Source organism: Pungitius pungitius, chromosome 8, assembly GCF_949316345.1.
Source record: "Pungitius pungitius chromosome 8, fPunPun2.1, whole genome shotgun sequence".
NCBI classification, from domain to species: domain Eukaryota; kingdom Metazoa; phylum Chordata; class Actinopteri; order Perciformes; family Gasterosteidae; genus Pungitius; species Pungitius pungitius.
The window spans coordinates 4652372-4669788 of record NC_084907.1 but is presented as its reverse complement, the minus strand read 5'-3'; the positions used below and the strand labels follow the sequence as shown (position 1 = coordinate 4669788).

The 17417-nt window shown below is 42.8% G+C and overlaps 2 protein-coding genes across 3 annotated transcripts; one reads left to right on the top strand and one right to left on the bottom strand.

The window, feature by feature from the left end:
• Positions 1-9428: 9428 nt before the first annotated feature.
• oser1 (oxidative stress responsive serine-rich 1) lies at positions 9429-12907 on the bottom strand. 2 transcript variants are annotated; one of them, XM_037448212.2, is made up of 4 exons: positions 12822-12907; positions 11867-11976; positions 11121-11237; positions 9429-10706 (listed from the first exon to the last, which is right to left on the bottom strand). In XM_037448212.2, exons 2-4 carry the CDS (start codon positions 11941-11943, stop codon positions 9800-9802), a joined length of 1101 nt encoding a protein of 366 aa, XP_037304109.2. In that variant the 5' UTR covers positions 11944-11976; positions 12822-12907; the 3' UTR covers positions 9429-9799. The 2 variants fall into 2 exon arrangements, with proteins under 2 accessions (XP_037304109.2, XP_037304108.2); XM_037448211.2 differs by having other exon boundaries at positions 12489-12880.
• A 777-nt stretch (positions 12908-13684) lies between these two features.
• Positions 13685-17323, top strand: manf (mesencephalic astrocyte-derived neurotrophic factor). Its single transcript, XM_037448032.2, has 4 exons — positions 13685-13888; positions 14636-14763; positions 15321-15462; positions 15935-17323. The coding sequence occupies exons 1-4, from the start codon at positions 13801-13803 to the stop codon at positions 16117-16119; spliced, it is 543 nt and encodes a 180-aa protein (XP_037303929.1). The 5' UTR covers positions 13685-13800; the 3' UTR covers positions 16120-17323.
• The last annotated feature ends 94 nt before the right edge of the window (positions 17324-17417 follow it).

Genomic DNA, 17417 nt, shown 5'->3' with positions numbered 1-17417 from the left:
GCACAAAGGCTGGAAACGGGTGGAAACTGTTAGCGTGCCGTCGGCCAACATCTCATCATCACAGTTGGCGACGAGACTCTTTTTGAAATATAGTTTCATGGTCCTAAAGTTACTCCGTTTGCAAGTCGCAAGCTTAGTTACAGTTAATGAGCGTCTTTCATGGGAAATTTAAAACCCTGGAAGTGCCCAAAACAAATCCGCCACGTAACCTGCCGTTTTTATTTATTTATTTTTAAAATGAAGAATTGTAGTCAGTACATTCTTTCTAAACAAAGAATGTACTAATGAGTGATACAAGGTTATGTACTTTGTTACCTAGCTGACCCCAGTCTTTGTGCTAAGCTAAGCTAAGCTAACCGGACACTTGTCTTTGAATCAGGAGCTTGTTAAACCGGTGCTTTTTTGTACTTTTTTAGTTTTAATTGTGGGGCGTCGATGCGTTCTGAAAGCTAGACTGGCGTTTAATATTTCCGTGTTTGGGTCTCAGAGCCAGTTGTTTGCTCACATTTCATAATGACAGTTTGTGTAAATATTCATCGGGAAACAAACAAACAAACATTAACTTGGTACTTGGCCACATATCTACCAAATATCTAAATGCCAAATTGTTTTTGTTTCTCCCCGACATTGACGATCATGTGATTTCCTGTAAATGAGAACTGTTTTTATGCTACCGATGCTAACGCTAACTCCTCTTATTGATCGCCATTTTTTATTTTCTACCAATAGATCAATATGTTCCTGTTGTTTTTATTAATTTAAATGTAAGATAATTCTATTCCTTTCTTTCAGGTTGGGGTGTGTTCCCCTTTTAAAGCTGTTGTATATGTGATTTTAAAGAAGTTTTATATACTAGTGATTCCTTTTTTTTCAGAGGCAAATAGTTTTGACGTTTCATTTTGTAAGAGTTTCTATTATCTTTAGACTGTTTCTTTTTGTTTTATTTTTGTATTTATGTGGTTTGTTCGTAGAAGGACTGCTTGTGTGCTTTTTCAGAGGAAGTCAAGCTTCAACTTCTAGTCCTTGTTTTTTTAAATTTCTTTTGCTACGATGTCCTTTTGAGATTCAAGAGAAGATGCTCTCTGACGGGGGAGCGCCTCAGATTGAGATTTGAACAAAAGAATCCACTTCACGGTCTCTGTGGGGGTGTCTGGTACGAAGCGGCATCGTCTCCAGCTGTGCTCTGCGTGGAAGAGAAACACGATCCGCTGCATATGAATCACAGCCAATAAATAATTGGTTTTTGCCTTACGGTTCTGATGTACTATTGGAAATAAAGCAATTTTTATGCACATTTACGTTTAAAAAAAAAGCTTGGTCTTCTTCAATGTTTCATCAAATCTATCCTTATTAACAGAAAACTTTCTTTTGACATCTGATACATTTAATCGCTTTCTTAAAGCAGTATAAAATGATGCCTTGAAGTTTTAGTAAATGAAGAAGAAATACCGTATGTAGACCCACAAATCTTTTTAGATATCAGAGGCGGGTCTTCTGTTAAAGTGGTGTGTGTGTGTGTGTGTGTGTGTGTGTGTGTGTGTGTGTGTGTGTGTGTGTGTGTGTGTGTGTGTGTGTGTGTGTGTGTGTGTGTGTGTGTGTGTGTGTGTGTGTGTGTGTGTGTTCACTCACATTCACATTCACACAGTCATCGAACAAGCTGCAGCCTGTCGGCCTCGTAGCTGCAGGACTAACTCGCACTCACAGGTGAAGCCAAACACTGACGACAACTTCACACACACAGTGTCGCGCTCTCCTTCATGTTCACACACGTTGAATCCGACCAGACGGGGAGGTGAACTCTGTCTGTTCTTGTCTCTTTGAGGCCGGAAAAACAAACAGGAGCGGAAGTTCAAGAGCAACTTTGGGGGGGGGGGGGGGAAGAAATGTGACGCTCTGCTGCTGATGGATGCTAACCATGCATGTCTATGGGAAAATGACTACTTCTCTGTAGTAACCAGCAGGGGGCGACTCCTCTGGTCCCATAGAACTCTATGAGAATATTACTCTACTTCTCTTGATTTATTCCCTCAGTAAACATTGTAAACATGAGTTTATGGTCTCCGTCTTCTCCAGTACGGCATAATGTTCATTTAGTAAATGATGGTCCATTTAGAGTCAAATAAAGCAGGGGAGGCTTTAGGGCGGTGCTACATGTTGATTGACAGGTTTCTAATATACGGTGAAGCAGGTGATGCTTTAGGCCGGGACTACACACTGATTGAAAGGTCTCTACGTCCACACACACACACACACTACTTTGCAGAATGTGTCTCACTCGGCATGTTTGTTTCTTTCTGTCCTGCTATCTGCTGCTTTGTGTCTTCATGAAGAAGGAAACACGATCCATCGTCTGGATAATTATGAAAATGTTACTTATCTTTGCTCGACTTGCATTCCCGGTTAACTATTACTCTTCTTCAGTGTGACATTTAAAGAATCTGCACAGATTTGATTTAAATAACTACAAAATAAAGACGGTCTCCTGTCTGCTTCCTCTTGTTTCTTGTCCCCCAGTGTTTCACATTGATGGGCCCCTTTTCCTCCCACTTCCTTAATTTGGGGCCACATTTCTCTTCCCTAAAACAAACTCTTTGAAAAGCAACAATTAATGTGACAGTTTTTATTTTTAACTAAGGAGTGAGACCTCCTGACGGAAAGGCGTCCCAGAAGCGAAGGGCTCTTAAATCTGTCGACACCTTCTCAGGGGTCAGAGGTCAGGTGACGGGGTTACAGGAAATGGGTCTGTGAATGTGTGTGTACATTGGATCTCCATCCGTCTCCATGTGATGATGACCTTGATGTTAACGTGCCACAAAAACGGACAAACGACGGGAATGGAAACGTGTTTAAAAGCACCACAGAGCTTTTAACTGAATGTTTGACTCACATGCGTTTAGGTGGACGGGTCCTGTTCAACCACCACAGAAGAAAAACATGCGATGAATTAAAAGAGCTGGAGTCAACGCTTTGAGTTTATTTCAGCATTTTCTTTTGTCCACAAAATCAAACAGCAGATGTGGTGTGAGTGTGTCAAACGACGGCGGGTGTCATGTGCCTCGCGGTGGATGTGACGCGTATCAATAAGTGGACTTTTGAAGAGTCGAATCGGGGGGGGGGGAACGTGAATGGAAGCATCCGTTTCCCTCTCAGCGCCTCATAGGCCGCCTTTTGTCTCCATGCAAAAACTCAAATTCCTCCTGGCCTCTGCCCCCACCCTCCCTACACACACACACACACACACACACAATGCACAGGCATTCCACTGCCCGGCAACAATGAGGTCTTTGTGTTGCACACCGCCCGTGTTTTCATTTCATTTTTTATTGCTTTTGAACTCCTCGCTCTGAGAATTTAATCTTCTCTCCGCTGGTTCCTGAGGTCGCTTTTGAAAATACCTTTTTTTTTATCGGACGGCTGGTAGCAGCAGACACACACACACACACACACACGCATACCGACAAAAACACACGCACACATGGTCCAAGGACAAAAAGGAGCACCCCTTTTTTTTGTTTACTTCTAATGGTTTTACTTCTTTATAGATCATTTTAAGTTGCATGTCTTCTGCAGTAATATTCTGCTTTGCCTCACATGTTGTATTAGTTTTGTGTGGTTTCTTCTGAAGTTTCCAAATTGTTCTGCTGAAGTTTTTTCTGAATTTATTCACATGAACTCATCAGAGCCGGCCCCTTTTCCTGAACGGTGCCTCTTTTCGCTTCGCTTTGAGGGTTTTCTCTTTTCCTTAAAAAATGACTCACTGACTAATGAGGGGATGAGGAGGGAGGAAGAGGAGGAAAAAGAGGGGGAGGGGGGGGGGGGCTGTTTGTTTGGTGTATGTCACAACCACCTGAACTTTGGACGTGGTCACCTGTCGCTCACTGCGTCTGCAGTTGTTCTTTAAAGAGCCAAACACAGACACACACATACACACAAACACACGCACACACATGCACACACACAGACACACAAACACACACACATGCACACACACAGACACACACATGCACACAACCCATTCAATTTCGTAGAGTTCTCTGTGTGATCCGCTGTCACCAAATAAGCAGCTTATAACTTCATAGCATAATTTAATTGATAGTCACATGACTAACCGTCTATTTATACAAAGCAACAAGTGTGAGCTTACAGTGCAAGCTCAACCAACCCACAATGCATTGCAGCTCACCAGGCTGTCCACAGGCGGACAGCTTTTAATGATTAAACAACTACGACTTTTATTCATCCTTAACATCTCACTGGAAGAACTGATAGAAATGATCAGAGGTGTTATAGAACTGATCAGAGGTGTTATAGAACTGATCAGAGGTGTTATAGAACTGATCAGAGTTATTATCCAACTGCTTGTCTCTTCCCACCGATCGGCACAGAGAGGCATCTCACTGCTACTCAGGAAATTGCAGTCATTCCTCAGTAATTTCTCCCCCCCCCCCCGTCTCTCATTTACACTCTGCATACATATGTTTACATGTACATAGTATATGTGATTCTGCAGTCTACAGCACCAAGGATCCCAGCGCAGCTCGCTCAAGGCCGTTAAAAACTACGTTCCCCCTCCCGCATTGTTGTGCGGATCAGCTCTGGGAGGATCCTGTTACGTCGAGCTGCGACTCTCCAAGCAAAGTACAACGAGAGATGAGCGACAACACGCATGTACAGATACACAGTCTACGTAACTATGTAACGACATCCAGAAAGACGCATTTGTGCAGCAGTGAGGAGGAAAACACAAGTCTCTAAAAGGTTCAACAAGAGAAACAAAACAACATCTGACAATGTAGCATAACAATTTAACCAAACTATGCAACATTATAGGTGAACGTAGTACATGGCAATGTAATCAAACAACATAATGTAACATTACAACTTAATCTAACAATGTTACATTAAAATAGAAAAAAATAACATAACATAGCAATGTAACACAATGTAATAAATGTTATTTGACAATGTAACAATTCATATTTGTTGCTCTGGAACCTAAATATATATCAGATAACTGCAGTAAATCTACACCCAATCAACACCCGCACGCATGCGCGGTCGACCGCAGGGGCTAACGGAAACTAATGCTAACGCTAAACTAATGCTAACACTAAGAAGATTGGTTGAAACAGAAAGTGGCAAAGCAGGATCTTTGTTTAAACTTAACCAAGACGTTTTTTGGGCCAAACATTACTGAGTTTCCTATGAAGCTGGAAGTTGTTGTTTTATTAAAAACTGATTTATGCTGCTGGTTTTAAAGGAAAACACATAAGACATCACGTGTTTAAACACTGTGTGAAAATATTCCGACTCTCCTCTTAGTACTGTCGGTAGCATCATCAGCTAACTAGCATGCTAGCATGAGCCATCCAATTTGCTGTTTAGGGAGCCAAACATCTTCCTCATCTCTACCAGTGAGTAACAAAGAACAAACATCTGTTAAAATCAGGACTATGTTATTAAAATGTTCTTCTTCTATCAACATATCAAACTCCAGTTATTTAGATATTTGTCAGAGTTTCTGTGCAGAAGAAATATTGCAAAATTGCTTAATTTCTACCGGTACTTTTGAAAAATACTTGCTATTTCATTCTTTGTTCCCTTTAAGTAGAAATATAATATATTCACAACTCTACGAATGATATTTTGATTAATCTAATTAAATAAATACCATAATTAGGCCATCATGTTGAACGTTTCCTGCAGGATTCTGGTTTCCCACAGGTTTGGTTCTCACACATCCAAAACCACGAAAGTACGAGCGGAAGCATGTGGAAGCATTTAGGGCCGGCACTTCCAGATCAGCTTGTTTCCCCCGTCGCCCCTAAACGCCACCCTGAGAGGGCTTTGAACCCGGCCACTTAGGTCAGAGGTCGTATGGGAGGGGGCGAGCACCATAATGGAGGCCAGGCCTCCCAGAAACAAGCGCGACATTATAAATACATTTTCATGTGTTTGGGCTTCATGAGAAAGTCTGCCAGAGGTATTTATTTATTTTAGGGTTGAATAACTACTTTGAAGTAACTTAATCCTAAATTATTTACCATTTGAAGAGATGTGAAGTGACCAATAGAACTAAAAGTAGGATTATTTTTTATCTTCATCAGATTAAAGATACAAACTGAGGAGCTGGTAGCAAATACTTGTTTCTATACGTTAAAAAAACAAGTTGTTAACATCATCATCTTTCAACAGTGAATCTTTCTATTTATTTACATCTTTTGATGGTTTTTGTGGTAAAATCTCTGTGTTGCCAAAGAAGCAGTTTGTTGTCATGAGCAGGTTCTTTTGTAACATGACTTCTCCGATACATCATAATGGAAGCCGCTGCTTTGGCTCGTGTTCGTTGAACCTTCGTTACGCTCTTGTTGCTTCTTTGTTTTCCTTTTGAAACGAGCGCTGCAGCGTTTGGAGACGAAACTGCAGCCCTCTGACGTGCGACCGCGCAGCGTCAAAGAGAAAAGGCAAACAAAAGGAAAGACCAGGCCATGTGACGAATGCTACGCGCCTTTGCCACGTGTCAAAGCGACCCATGCTAATGATCAGAACCCCTCAGGTAATTGGGTCTTGCCCCCCCCCCCCCCCTCAGTTCTCCAGGCTGTCTTTGTTTGCTCTCCGTGGTAACACAATCTCGCACCGCCCACATTTTCATCCCGGTACAGGAACCCTATCCCACGGCCCGCATTCCTGCCGACAAAAGTCAAATCTAACAGGTGACTATTAGAAGGAAATATTAAAATAAATGAATCATTCCCAGCTTCTTGGAGTGCAGAAACATGTTTTGTGGATGCTCATATCTTTACTTTCTGTTGTTGTAGTAACGGGTGTGAAATGTGAGGCTCGTTGGACAAAGTGGGACGAGACGTTGGACAGATTCCACAAGCCTTCAAAAAAAAGAAGTCACAGAGACTAATAGACTAATAATCTTCCTGTCAGATCCGATCTGCAGCTAATTTGTAGTTTGCATGCTTTAACAGGGAAAAACACCTCGACACAACAGCTTGTGACAATTTGTAACACTAATAATTGTACTTTATAAAAATTACCCCACCGAAGTGCATGCTGGGTACAGCTCAAAACAAGAAGTAACTCTGTTGCTACATGAAAACACGGAAAAGAGCGATACAGGGTTAGGGTTAGGGTTAGAAGAACAACAAGAGACTAGAGATGCACCAACACAACTAGAGAGGAGCTGTGTCTGTTTGGAGGTTTATTGGCTTTGGAAAATCCAACGTAAATTGTGTTAGATCAGAAAACGATTTATTGCAAAGTCTGTCGAGCCTCTGGTGGCAACACTAGCAGTCACAACAAGCTAACACGCTAACGAGCTAACTAGCTAACTAGCTAACACCCCGGCAAGTTGCGAGCAAGTTGGCCAAAGAGCGGGTAGCCAGCGGTCATTTTCAGGGTCACTGGATGAATGTGTTTACTTGAAAAAGCAATACCGTCACATACCGGGATATCGTATTTCTAAACACCGTGATATGGATTTTTGGACAGAATGACTTCCAGGAGCCAATCAGCTCTTTGATCAGAGCTCACCTGTCGTCCCAATCGTCCAATCGGGACTCAGCCCTTGAATGAAAGTTAAAAGGTGAGCCTTGGTTTGTCTTTTGAGACGCTGAAACCTTTTCTGTGAACGGTTAAAAAACTGAAAGTGTTTTTGCATTTGTTTCTTCTTCTCTCCAGAAGTTTGAAGAAAGAAGGAAAGCGGGTCTTCTGCAGTATGTGAAACTTCTGTTCAATGAAAAAACAGAGACGCGAGCCCAGCTGCTGTCTTGCCGCATTGTGGGGGAACATTTTGGTAGAAATGGTGTCAAACCACAAGTTTCATATGATAATAAAGATTATGCTCAGACCACATTCTGAGTACTGAGCCGGAAATACTGAGTGACATAAGAGTTCATGTGTTTTTGTTCAGTGACTGATTAACTCCTGGATCCTCCTCTGGGTCGAGGTGAACTGTAAGGAATGATGAAAAGAAACCACGTGACGGATCGTCTTTATTTCATCGACTGGATGACGACCTCGAGACTAAAAGTCACACGTGAAGTAAATCATCTGAGCTTCACCTCGTTTTAATTCTCGAGCACCATGTTTCAAAGAGTGAACAGAGTTGAACAAGCGAGGGGTAACTTCAGAGGAAGAGCGAGACATGTGAAACCTTCACGTTGTCTTGTTACTGTACAAGACACTGTCTTGTTACTCAAAACCAGACTCCCTTCGCGCTACGTGCCTTTTAACCACAAAAAGAAAATTCCCTCAGCTGGGTTTTTGCTGGCATTTCTTCAGTAATTTGGCCTCTTCTGTCTCAGTGTTCGAATTGCATTACGAGAAACGAGGCGCCGGGTGTTTCCACAGAGGCTCTCTGTGGTTTCTCGTTTCTTCTCGCCGAAATTGAAGGTTGGCGATGCGGCGAGCTCGAGGTCGGAAAGTCGTACAAAGCGAAAAAGAGAAGTAAGGCGACCTCAAAGGGTTTAAAAAGCTTGATATGAAAAGTGTGGTCAATCGTCCCAGAATCTGTGGGTTCTGTATGTGTGACATCATTCATAATGTGAGACTCAAGTTCATCTGATGTATATTCGTAAACATAATTACTTATTCATTAGTTTCATTTTTTTCATTAGAATTTAAACTTTTTACAGAATATTTATTAGAATTACTCCTGATATAATAGCATGTATAATACTTTTAAACGGCTGTGGGTAGGAGGGTGTTTGGTATTCTCAACCAGTGCAGAACAGGCTTGATCGCTTCAGTTGTTTTTATTGGGTTAGTCTTTAAAAGGACGGGAGGACAAGCGACACTGCTGAATGAAACCAGATACACTGTAAAACATGCTGGTAAACCGCTGTTACCCTGGAGGAAGACCGGCGGAGACGCTGCCCCCTGGCGGCCGTCTGCAACCCTTTCAGAGAGCTGCAGACCAGAGCTGAAATGAAACAAGAGTAAAACAATTCTTTGGACTTCTACTGAAATCTACTGCATTTAAAGATTTCCATTATTCTCTCAATGTTTATATATTTGCAGCCATGTAACTAATTTTACACTTTAGTCACATGGGTGCAGTTAAAGTTGATATTAGGCTAAATTTTCACATTTTCAATAGAGATTGAAACAGAATTCCAAATTAATTTTAATTTTTTATCTGTAATTTCACTTTTGTCTAAAGAACAATTTATTGTTTATTAGTGAGTAAGCCTTGAAAAAGCAACACTAAGTACCATGAGTCAAGAACTTCCATTCTATGTTACTTTGTATTTCTACTTTGCAGCATCACAGAGTAAAGTTTTGCACTTTTCACAACATTCCGTTTTTCTTTAAAGAGAAACTTTACAAACTCTTTAGTGGCTTTGAAGCAACATGATTGTGTATTCATTACAATTTTATTTATAGATTGTATATCTGCTTTGACTGAAGAGCCGACACGCTGTCAAAAGCACTTTGCTGCTTTATTGAGTGAAATTAATCCAGACAGCTGATCACAGGCAGTTTGCATCCATTCTCCTTTATGTGCACCAAGAGCAACAGAACATTTTAAATGGGCACAATAAAATAAAATGGCAAATAGAGGGGGGAGTGGTCGGTTTCTGTCGACGTTGATAAAAATAATTTTTTAGGGATGGGGGTAAACAGAAAGAGAGAAAATGGAAACATTTGTAACCTGTGTGAACGCGGTTTACTTAAATTACTTTCCGGCCTGAACCGTTCGTCTACCCGCTACAGACAACCCCCCCCCCGCCCCCCCCAGCAGCACAAAACAAAACCCAACGGTGTCCTCCTGATGTCTTAATATTTCTTAAGTGTACATCATCTCAGCCATGTGTGACATCTTCTTGGGGATGTAGAGGTAATACTCCATGTAGCCGGAAAGGTCCTCTATCGTGATGTCGTCGACGAAGGCCCTCGCCTGCTCTGAACACGAGCGCGGGGAGCCGGACGACAGCGGCGAGGACGACGAAGGCGGCGAGGAGGAGGAGGAGGCGGCGGCGCCACCGAGAGTTCTGTCCGCGCCCTCGCGGCCCGGCAGGCTCCTCTCGCACTCGGATATGACGTCGCGGAGCCCGGTGAAGGAGTAGACCTCCACACCCTGCCAGCCCTGACGGAGGGGCCCACAGCGGCACTCGGACTCCGCCCCCCCTCCGCCTGTCGTCTCGTCCTCGCCTTGGGGACCGCAGCTCTTCTTCCAGCCACACGGGCAGGGGCCCTCCGCCGAGGCGGCGCCGTGGCGCTCGGACAGCGCTCGGAAGTCAGCGGCTTCCGCGCCGCGAGTCGCTGCTGGTGCTCCTTCTGCGGCCTCCGCTCCTCCCCCGCCGCTCTTCTCCGGGTCGCTTTCTTCGCTCGACTGGCTTCCCTCTCCGTCCCGCCTGGACAACGCCGTCGCAGCGGCGATCTCCGGCGCCGCGGCGCGCGTCTCGTAGCCACAAGAGCCGAAAACCAGAGGGGAGAGGTGGCCGACGGCGCCAGAGGAGGAGAGCTCGTTTGGGGCCGGGACGGCGGCGCCAGGGAGCGTCCTCCCGTCGCTGGGGGGGCAGGGCTCCGAGGGCTCGGCTAGGCGCTGGTGCTTTAGGCCGCCACTGGGGGTCGGCAGGGCGGAGGCCGCGGCGGTGCTGCAGTAGGTGAACTTTGGAGGGTGGAGGATAGGGGACTTGGACCGCCGGCGCCGCTGCGTTCTGGATGCTCCTCTGGACGTTTTCCTCATGCAGCTGGTGGAGGCGAGAAGAAGTCACAGGAGAGAACGATGGCGCTGATCAGACTATGTTTATGGAAAGTCCTGTTATTACTAACTAACGGCGTTTGAAATTAGATTAGATTTTTTCCGTCATGATTTTAGTCGTAGGTCGGAAAGGATGATCGAGAGGGATTATTTTGTTGTATGGGTTTGAATAAGCTTACACAATCTGCCTTTAAGTTGGACGTTAAAATCTTTTGTGTTCTTAACTTAACCAAACAACGTTTTATGTAAATGACAAAAGCCAAGTGTATTAAAATGACGGGACAATTTAATTTAAAATACTATTTTTTGTGAGTTTCACTCTATTTTCTATTGGGTATCTCAACAAACTTAATTGGCCCTTTTCTCCTCACAGTCCGATGACCAAGTCCCCGGCTCCACGTACCCGTGCCAGTTGTCCTTCGGGCAGCCGAGTTTGGGCTTCGCTCCGCTGGCGTCGAGAGAAGCACGTGACGTCGCCCTGGGCACAAATGCCTCCGACACACTCACAGCTCCGGGTAAACTGGAAGGAAAAGAGAAAGGTGACGAGGTTACTTTCTCCTCCACCAGCATCAATACCCGGCTGTCTTGGGCTTATCAAACCCGGATTCAAAGCTTCAAACTCCGTGACTTCTCCAACCGACAAACGTACAAAATGAAAGATTACAGAGTGATTTGCAGGAAGCTGGTTCAGTTTGGCCTTGTTTAAACAGACTAGACCGAAGTTTACCGTTACTTTTGGAGCAGCCAACGACAGCAAACATCTCATGTCTGTTATGACTGAACATGGAGTTTATATTAAAGTAACAACAAAAATAGACATAAAAAGAATATAGAAAGCGCCGGAGCTTTCCTCTGTCTCGAAAAACATTTCAGAATAATGTTAGCTGACATTCTGAGATCAATTAGAGAACATCCTTTTCGTGAATAACATATAATCAAATGTATCTTAAATCATAAGGTCCGCTTACATAATTAAGGATTAAAATAACTACGCGAGTCTGCTCTCACGTACTATAATTCCTGCATTCAAAGGAATAAATAACAATCATAATCCATTTATCACATCAATGTCTTTGAAGACGTATGCATACTCCAAGATCTAGAATGAAACACCTACAGTTTGCACAGGTGAAGTTTGCTGCTACTTACCTCTCAGCGTCAACCCTCAGCTTCTTAAACGCCGTCTGCAGCGTGTCCTCCTCGCAGTCCTTGCCTCCTGCCTCCATGGTGGGAGGAGGTTGCTCTGACCAGCCACCCAGCTGAAGACACACAGCAGTAAGTAGTGTCAGACGCAGGGAACCTCATAGTTTGGATCTTAAAAGCTATTTGCAGGTTTATAAATCATGCAGGTCGAATGTCAAGCGTACACACAACTCATAATGAAAGTCCAGCTACTAACAGAAAAACTTGTGATGCACATTGAGCAGGATCATTCATTTGAGACCGAAATAGCAATCAGCTCTTGTGTTATTGTTCTGTAGGTTGACAAATCACGTGACTGGCTGGTGGTGACACTAACACGGTCTGGATTACAAGGTTACTAGTCAATCTATTAGCTATAGACTTAATCTGACACGTGTTTATAACATTTTATCGGAACAGCATTGGCAACATTCACTTGTGAACAGTGGAATTAATAAACACAACCCCACACCCTGTCGGCTTGTGCTAGCAAATTACTTTAGCTGCTAAGCTAGTTAGCACCAGGGACGTAGTTTCCTTTGTTTTTTGACGGAAATCCTTTAGAAAATATACAAAGGGTGATACTCACGGTTCAGGATATTGTGGGTACAGTTAAGAGAGAGATGTAACGTGAACACCGGGGCCTTTTGGATGTTGACGAGCCAACTGACGGCTAAAGCTAGCTAGCTAACGGACTAAAGCTAGCTTGCTAAGGGGCTAAAGTTAGCTCTGTGCGACCTCGTCTCCGTTGCGGGGAAAACACGAAACTGAATCGCTTATTATTTAAAGTGTTTCTGTTTCCACTCGGTACCATGACATAACCCACGAATTAATATCAATACCAAAAACAACGACAGGGATCGAAAGCACGGATGTTGAAGCCAAACGTTAGCTTAAATGGCGACTGTTCTGTTCTCCTCACCCTTGTTTACAGTCGAAGCAGCAGTCGCAGTGACTCTGCAACATCGCGCAGTCCTCGTGACGTAACCGGCCATAAAAAACCCCAACAACACCATGACGTCAGTCTCTGCTGTTTAAAGGCTCTAAGTTAGATGTGGATGTTTATTTGCTGCCAAAGAAAGGTCATTATATAATAATTAAGCCCGAAAGACATATTCAATTTCCTTGATTATATTATACTAAACTTACATATTGTTCGAGTTAATCGAACTATTTGTATAATAATAAAAAGTAAATGGTTGTATTTTAATTAATTGCTCGTTGTTGGCCCTGATTAAGGCATAGTTTTAGGGATTTTTTTGTTATTATGATACCTTATTCATTTGCTTTTTTTAAATAGTTATATTTACTTTTTCTAAAAACAGAAATCGTAGATTTTAAGTGACCTGCTGAATATCAGTGCGTTCACAAAGTTCAATAAAGAGCTATTCCTCCACATTCTTGAAACTATTTGTTGCAATGATTAACCAGACTTTCATTTTATTTTTAAATGTCATTCATTAGGTAATTTTTGGAACTGGAAATTATTATTTGTGTGTGTTCAAAACTAATTGAATCAAAAATAGTCTAAAATGTCATGATATATTTTGAACATGATAAATAATATGTAATGAATATATTGATGGATGGATAGAACGTCACCATACGTGGAACGTAAGAAGCCTGCACAAGAGCACGTGGAAGGTCGTGGCCCAATCAGACTGCGCCAACTGGACTCTGCTCCTGGAAGGCTCTGCCTCCGTCCAATCAGCGTAGAATGCGTGGAGGCCACCGGAAAAGAAACGCCTGTCGACCAATAGAGCGCCGATACACCGTGACGCAGGACCGGAACAACCTTCTTCACGCACGTCAGTTTACCGGCGTCTGCATCAAAGCGGGGCAGACACAGCGGAGAATTTTTCGTGATTAACGGTTTAAAAACAAACGAACAAAAAACAAAGATGTTGTCGTTGGGCGGGTTCTCGGTGGCTCTCGCGCTCGCTCTGTTTCCCGGTTCCGGTGACGCACTGAAAGAGGGAGATTGTGAAGGTAAGCTGTGTCGGCTAGCTTAGTTTAGCATTAGCCGTCCAAGCACATACAACTAAATGGCGCGTGGAGCGTTTTATTTAAAGATGTCACCGGTGTCTCGTGTGAAGACAAAGCTGGTGATGATGGAGGTTTGTGCGCTGGTGTGTGTGTGTGTGTGTGTGTGTGTGTGTGTGTGTGTGTGTGTGTGTGTGTGTGTGTGTGTGTGTGTGTGTGTGTGTGTGTGTGTGTGTGTGTGTGTGTGTGTGTGTGTGCGCGCGCGCGAGAGAGGGAGTGCGAGAGATTCTCCTCACAGATGACATGACATAATGTACAAGTTTGATGCTTACAAGGGGTACATTCAAATCCTGGGAATTGGAAAAAAAATATGATTCATAACGTACCTACCTGCCTATATCACCTTTAGAATACGAGCATTAAGCAGATAACAGAAACCTTAGTACATAGTAAGATAACAACATAGTTGCAACTTTCATAGGCTTCTATGGTTTTTGTACTCTGCTTATTTTATCCTCTTTGTCGAAAGACTTTGTTGGTAATGCAAATCATAATTTTTAAGAGTTCAGTTGATCTTAATCCCTAAACGGTTAAAAAACAAAAGGTGTAATGCAGATGTGTGAAATTGCATGGCTTCAACAGCTCTTTGACACTCAACACATTCGTTGTTTGCTTCAGGTGGATGTGATCAGAGCCCCCACCCCAATAACTGCTTCTGTGACGTAGTCTAACGTGTCTTCCTCTTTGTTTCAGTGTGTACGGCCTTCCTCGGGAAGTTCTACCAGTCGCTAGAGGGAAACAACGTAAAGTTCAACAGCGCCGACATCGAGCAGGCCATCGTAAAGACGTGCAAAGACGCCAAAGGGAAAGAAAACCGCTTCGTAAGTAAACACATTGTTTTTGTACTTCAGATTCGCAAAGCCGAAACGTTTTTAATATATTGGGTTAGCTTTTAATAGTCGCCCTCGACAGCAACTGACAATTCTGCAGATTTTACATTTTCATTCTAGGTTGCAGTAAAACCATCTTCCATGTGCCGAGGTCTTTTTGTCGTTTGTAGTTGTCAAAGACAAACTGTCCATCCAAACGTTTTTTTTTACAGTATATCAGTCTTCCATGTTCATTGGGTAAAATTCATTCATTTAATTTCAGTGTGCAGGATTTGTTGGTTCTTTGAGATGATCCTCTTATCCTTATTTTATTCATTTAAATTATATTTTGAAATGATATACATGTTACTACATAACACTAATTGAAACCCCTCACTCACCTATTAACCGGATCACACATAAGATGAATACACGTGCACCCTGCAGTGTTTATCACTGGTTGTTCTCTTCAGTTTCCTTTTCTGTTTTCTTTGTGTTGATGTCCTCTTCTGTAATAATAAATAAACTAAAAACACAGTTAACGGTGTAACCCCCCCTCGCCTGAACAGTGCTACTACATCGGGGCGACGAGCGACGCCGCCACCAAGATGATCAACGAGGTGTCCAAGCCCCTCAGCCACCACGTTCCTGTCGAGAAGATCTGTGAGAAGCTCAAGAAGAAGGACAGTCAGATCTGTGAGCTTAAATACGGTGAGGACCAAACATTACATCTCTGCTTTTACCATGTATAGAAAAAAGTACTTCACCACACCTCTAAATGTGTGTTCACACCAAACTCGACTCATTCTCGTATAGTTTTCATCTCTGGCTAGTTATATCTTTTTGAAGTGGATCAGCGCTGAGATGCTCCTCATGACATCACTGATGTTCAGTCCTACCGATAGAACTAGACTCCCATCAGAAAACGAGTCATTTAAAAGCAAGTTCCTCATCATCTCAAGAGGAGAACTAAGACTTTACTAATCTACATCATTATGTTGTTATTTCTGCATCACATTTGTTCATTTATGACAATTAAACATGCAACAAACAAAAACAATTGTGCGATTTTATTTTTGAATCCAGAGGACAACAAACCGCATCTAAACATAAACAATCTGACATGAGAGAAAAGAGAGTACTTGGGGACGTTGGTAACTCGGTCCTTTGTGTATCCGTACAGACAAACAGCTGGACCTGACCACCGTGGACCTGAAGAAGCTGAAGGTGAAGGACCTCAAGAAGATCTTGGAGGAGTGGGGCGAGTCCTGCAAAGGCTGCGCCGAAAAGTCCGACTTCATCCGCAAGATCACGGAGCTCATGCCCAAGTACGCCCCCGCGGCCGCCAAAGCACGGACAGACCTGTGAGCGGAGAGCGAAGGCAAGACTTTGGACTCGGACCAGATCGCTGAGGAGGAGGAGGAGGAAGAGTCTGTGCTCGGGCATCTGGTAATCCTTACCTTCCTCACAAGTATAGATATTGGTCCTTCACTATACTCTCAAATCAAGTGTCAAGTTTGTTAGCGGCGAGCAGCTGGAAGTCAAAGTGACCGCTTACTATTCCACAAGCCCGCCTGTCTCCACTTCGCTTTCCTGTAACGCCGACCCACTTTTTTTGGAAAAGTGGGCATGTTTTGAAGATTATTCCCCTCCCGATTTCACCCTGTTTTTTATTTTTTGCCAACGCCCCTTTGAGGAGGACGTGTGCACGTTGTTCAGATGATGCTTAAAGGAGAAAGTCTCAAATTCTCAAGTCTCAAATGATGTGATTCCTGCTGTCCGGCAATGTCTTCACAATAATAACTACTTTTTTGTGTCTGCGCGTTGTATAAACCTAGACTTGAAGTAAAATAATGAATGAGTTCAGATCTTCTACATCAGTCTTTTTTTGTTTGACTCTGTAGTTAACAATCGAGAGTGAAAAATGAATCAACTATATTTTAAAAACAACTTTTTGTTTTCTGTTCCTCATTCAAACATATTGTGAACACTTTGTTCACGCGTCACATTAGGAAGCGTCCTGGTGGATCCAATCACAACATCAATCAGGATATTTTATGAGTATTTGTCTTTGACACGGGACACTGCTGGCAAAGTATAATATACACATTATAATGCTCATTTCTTGAGGATTTATTGTCTCTAATAGTTTTTTTTGGGGAGGGTTGATCTGAATTTCGGATGATAAAGTGTTTGTATCCGCCTGCCGATCACATGCAGCGTCATCCAATTGGGAATCAGATCCTAGGATTGTTTAGAATTTACAGTAAAAAGAAATCTGGGCCTTTAACTTACATTTAAGGTGGTTGAATTTTGCTTGTTCCTGAACATGCAGGAAAATAACCAAATATATATTTTCTTCCACGTGTTGCAGTGACTAATGTCATCACACGCACACAGACACACACCTGTTGTGTAAGTCAGAAGGGAGGATCTATATTTGATTGTGTGATGGAATGGTTTGTATCGACTTGAACTTAAAATCTGCTGTTTGTTTCACATTGACTTTTTCTTCACGTCATTTGTTACAACTGTACTATTCTACTTTTTCAATAAAAAATATGAAAAGGCCCATATGGATCTATTGAGTCTTATTTAATGACATATTTGCTTTGAAATTCTTTCAAACTCCAGAACTATATGTAGGAAAATATTGAACATCAAAG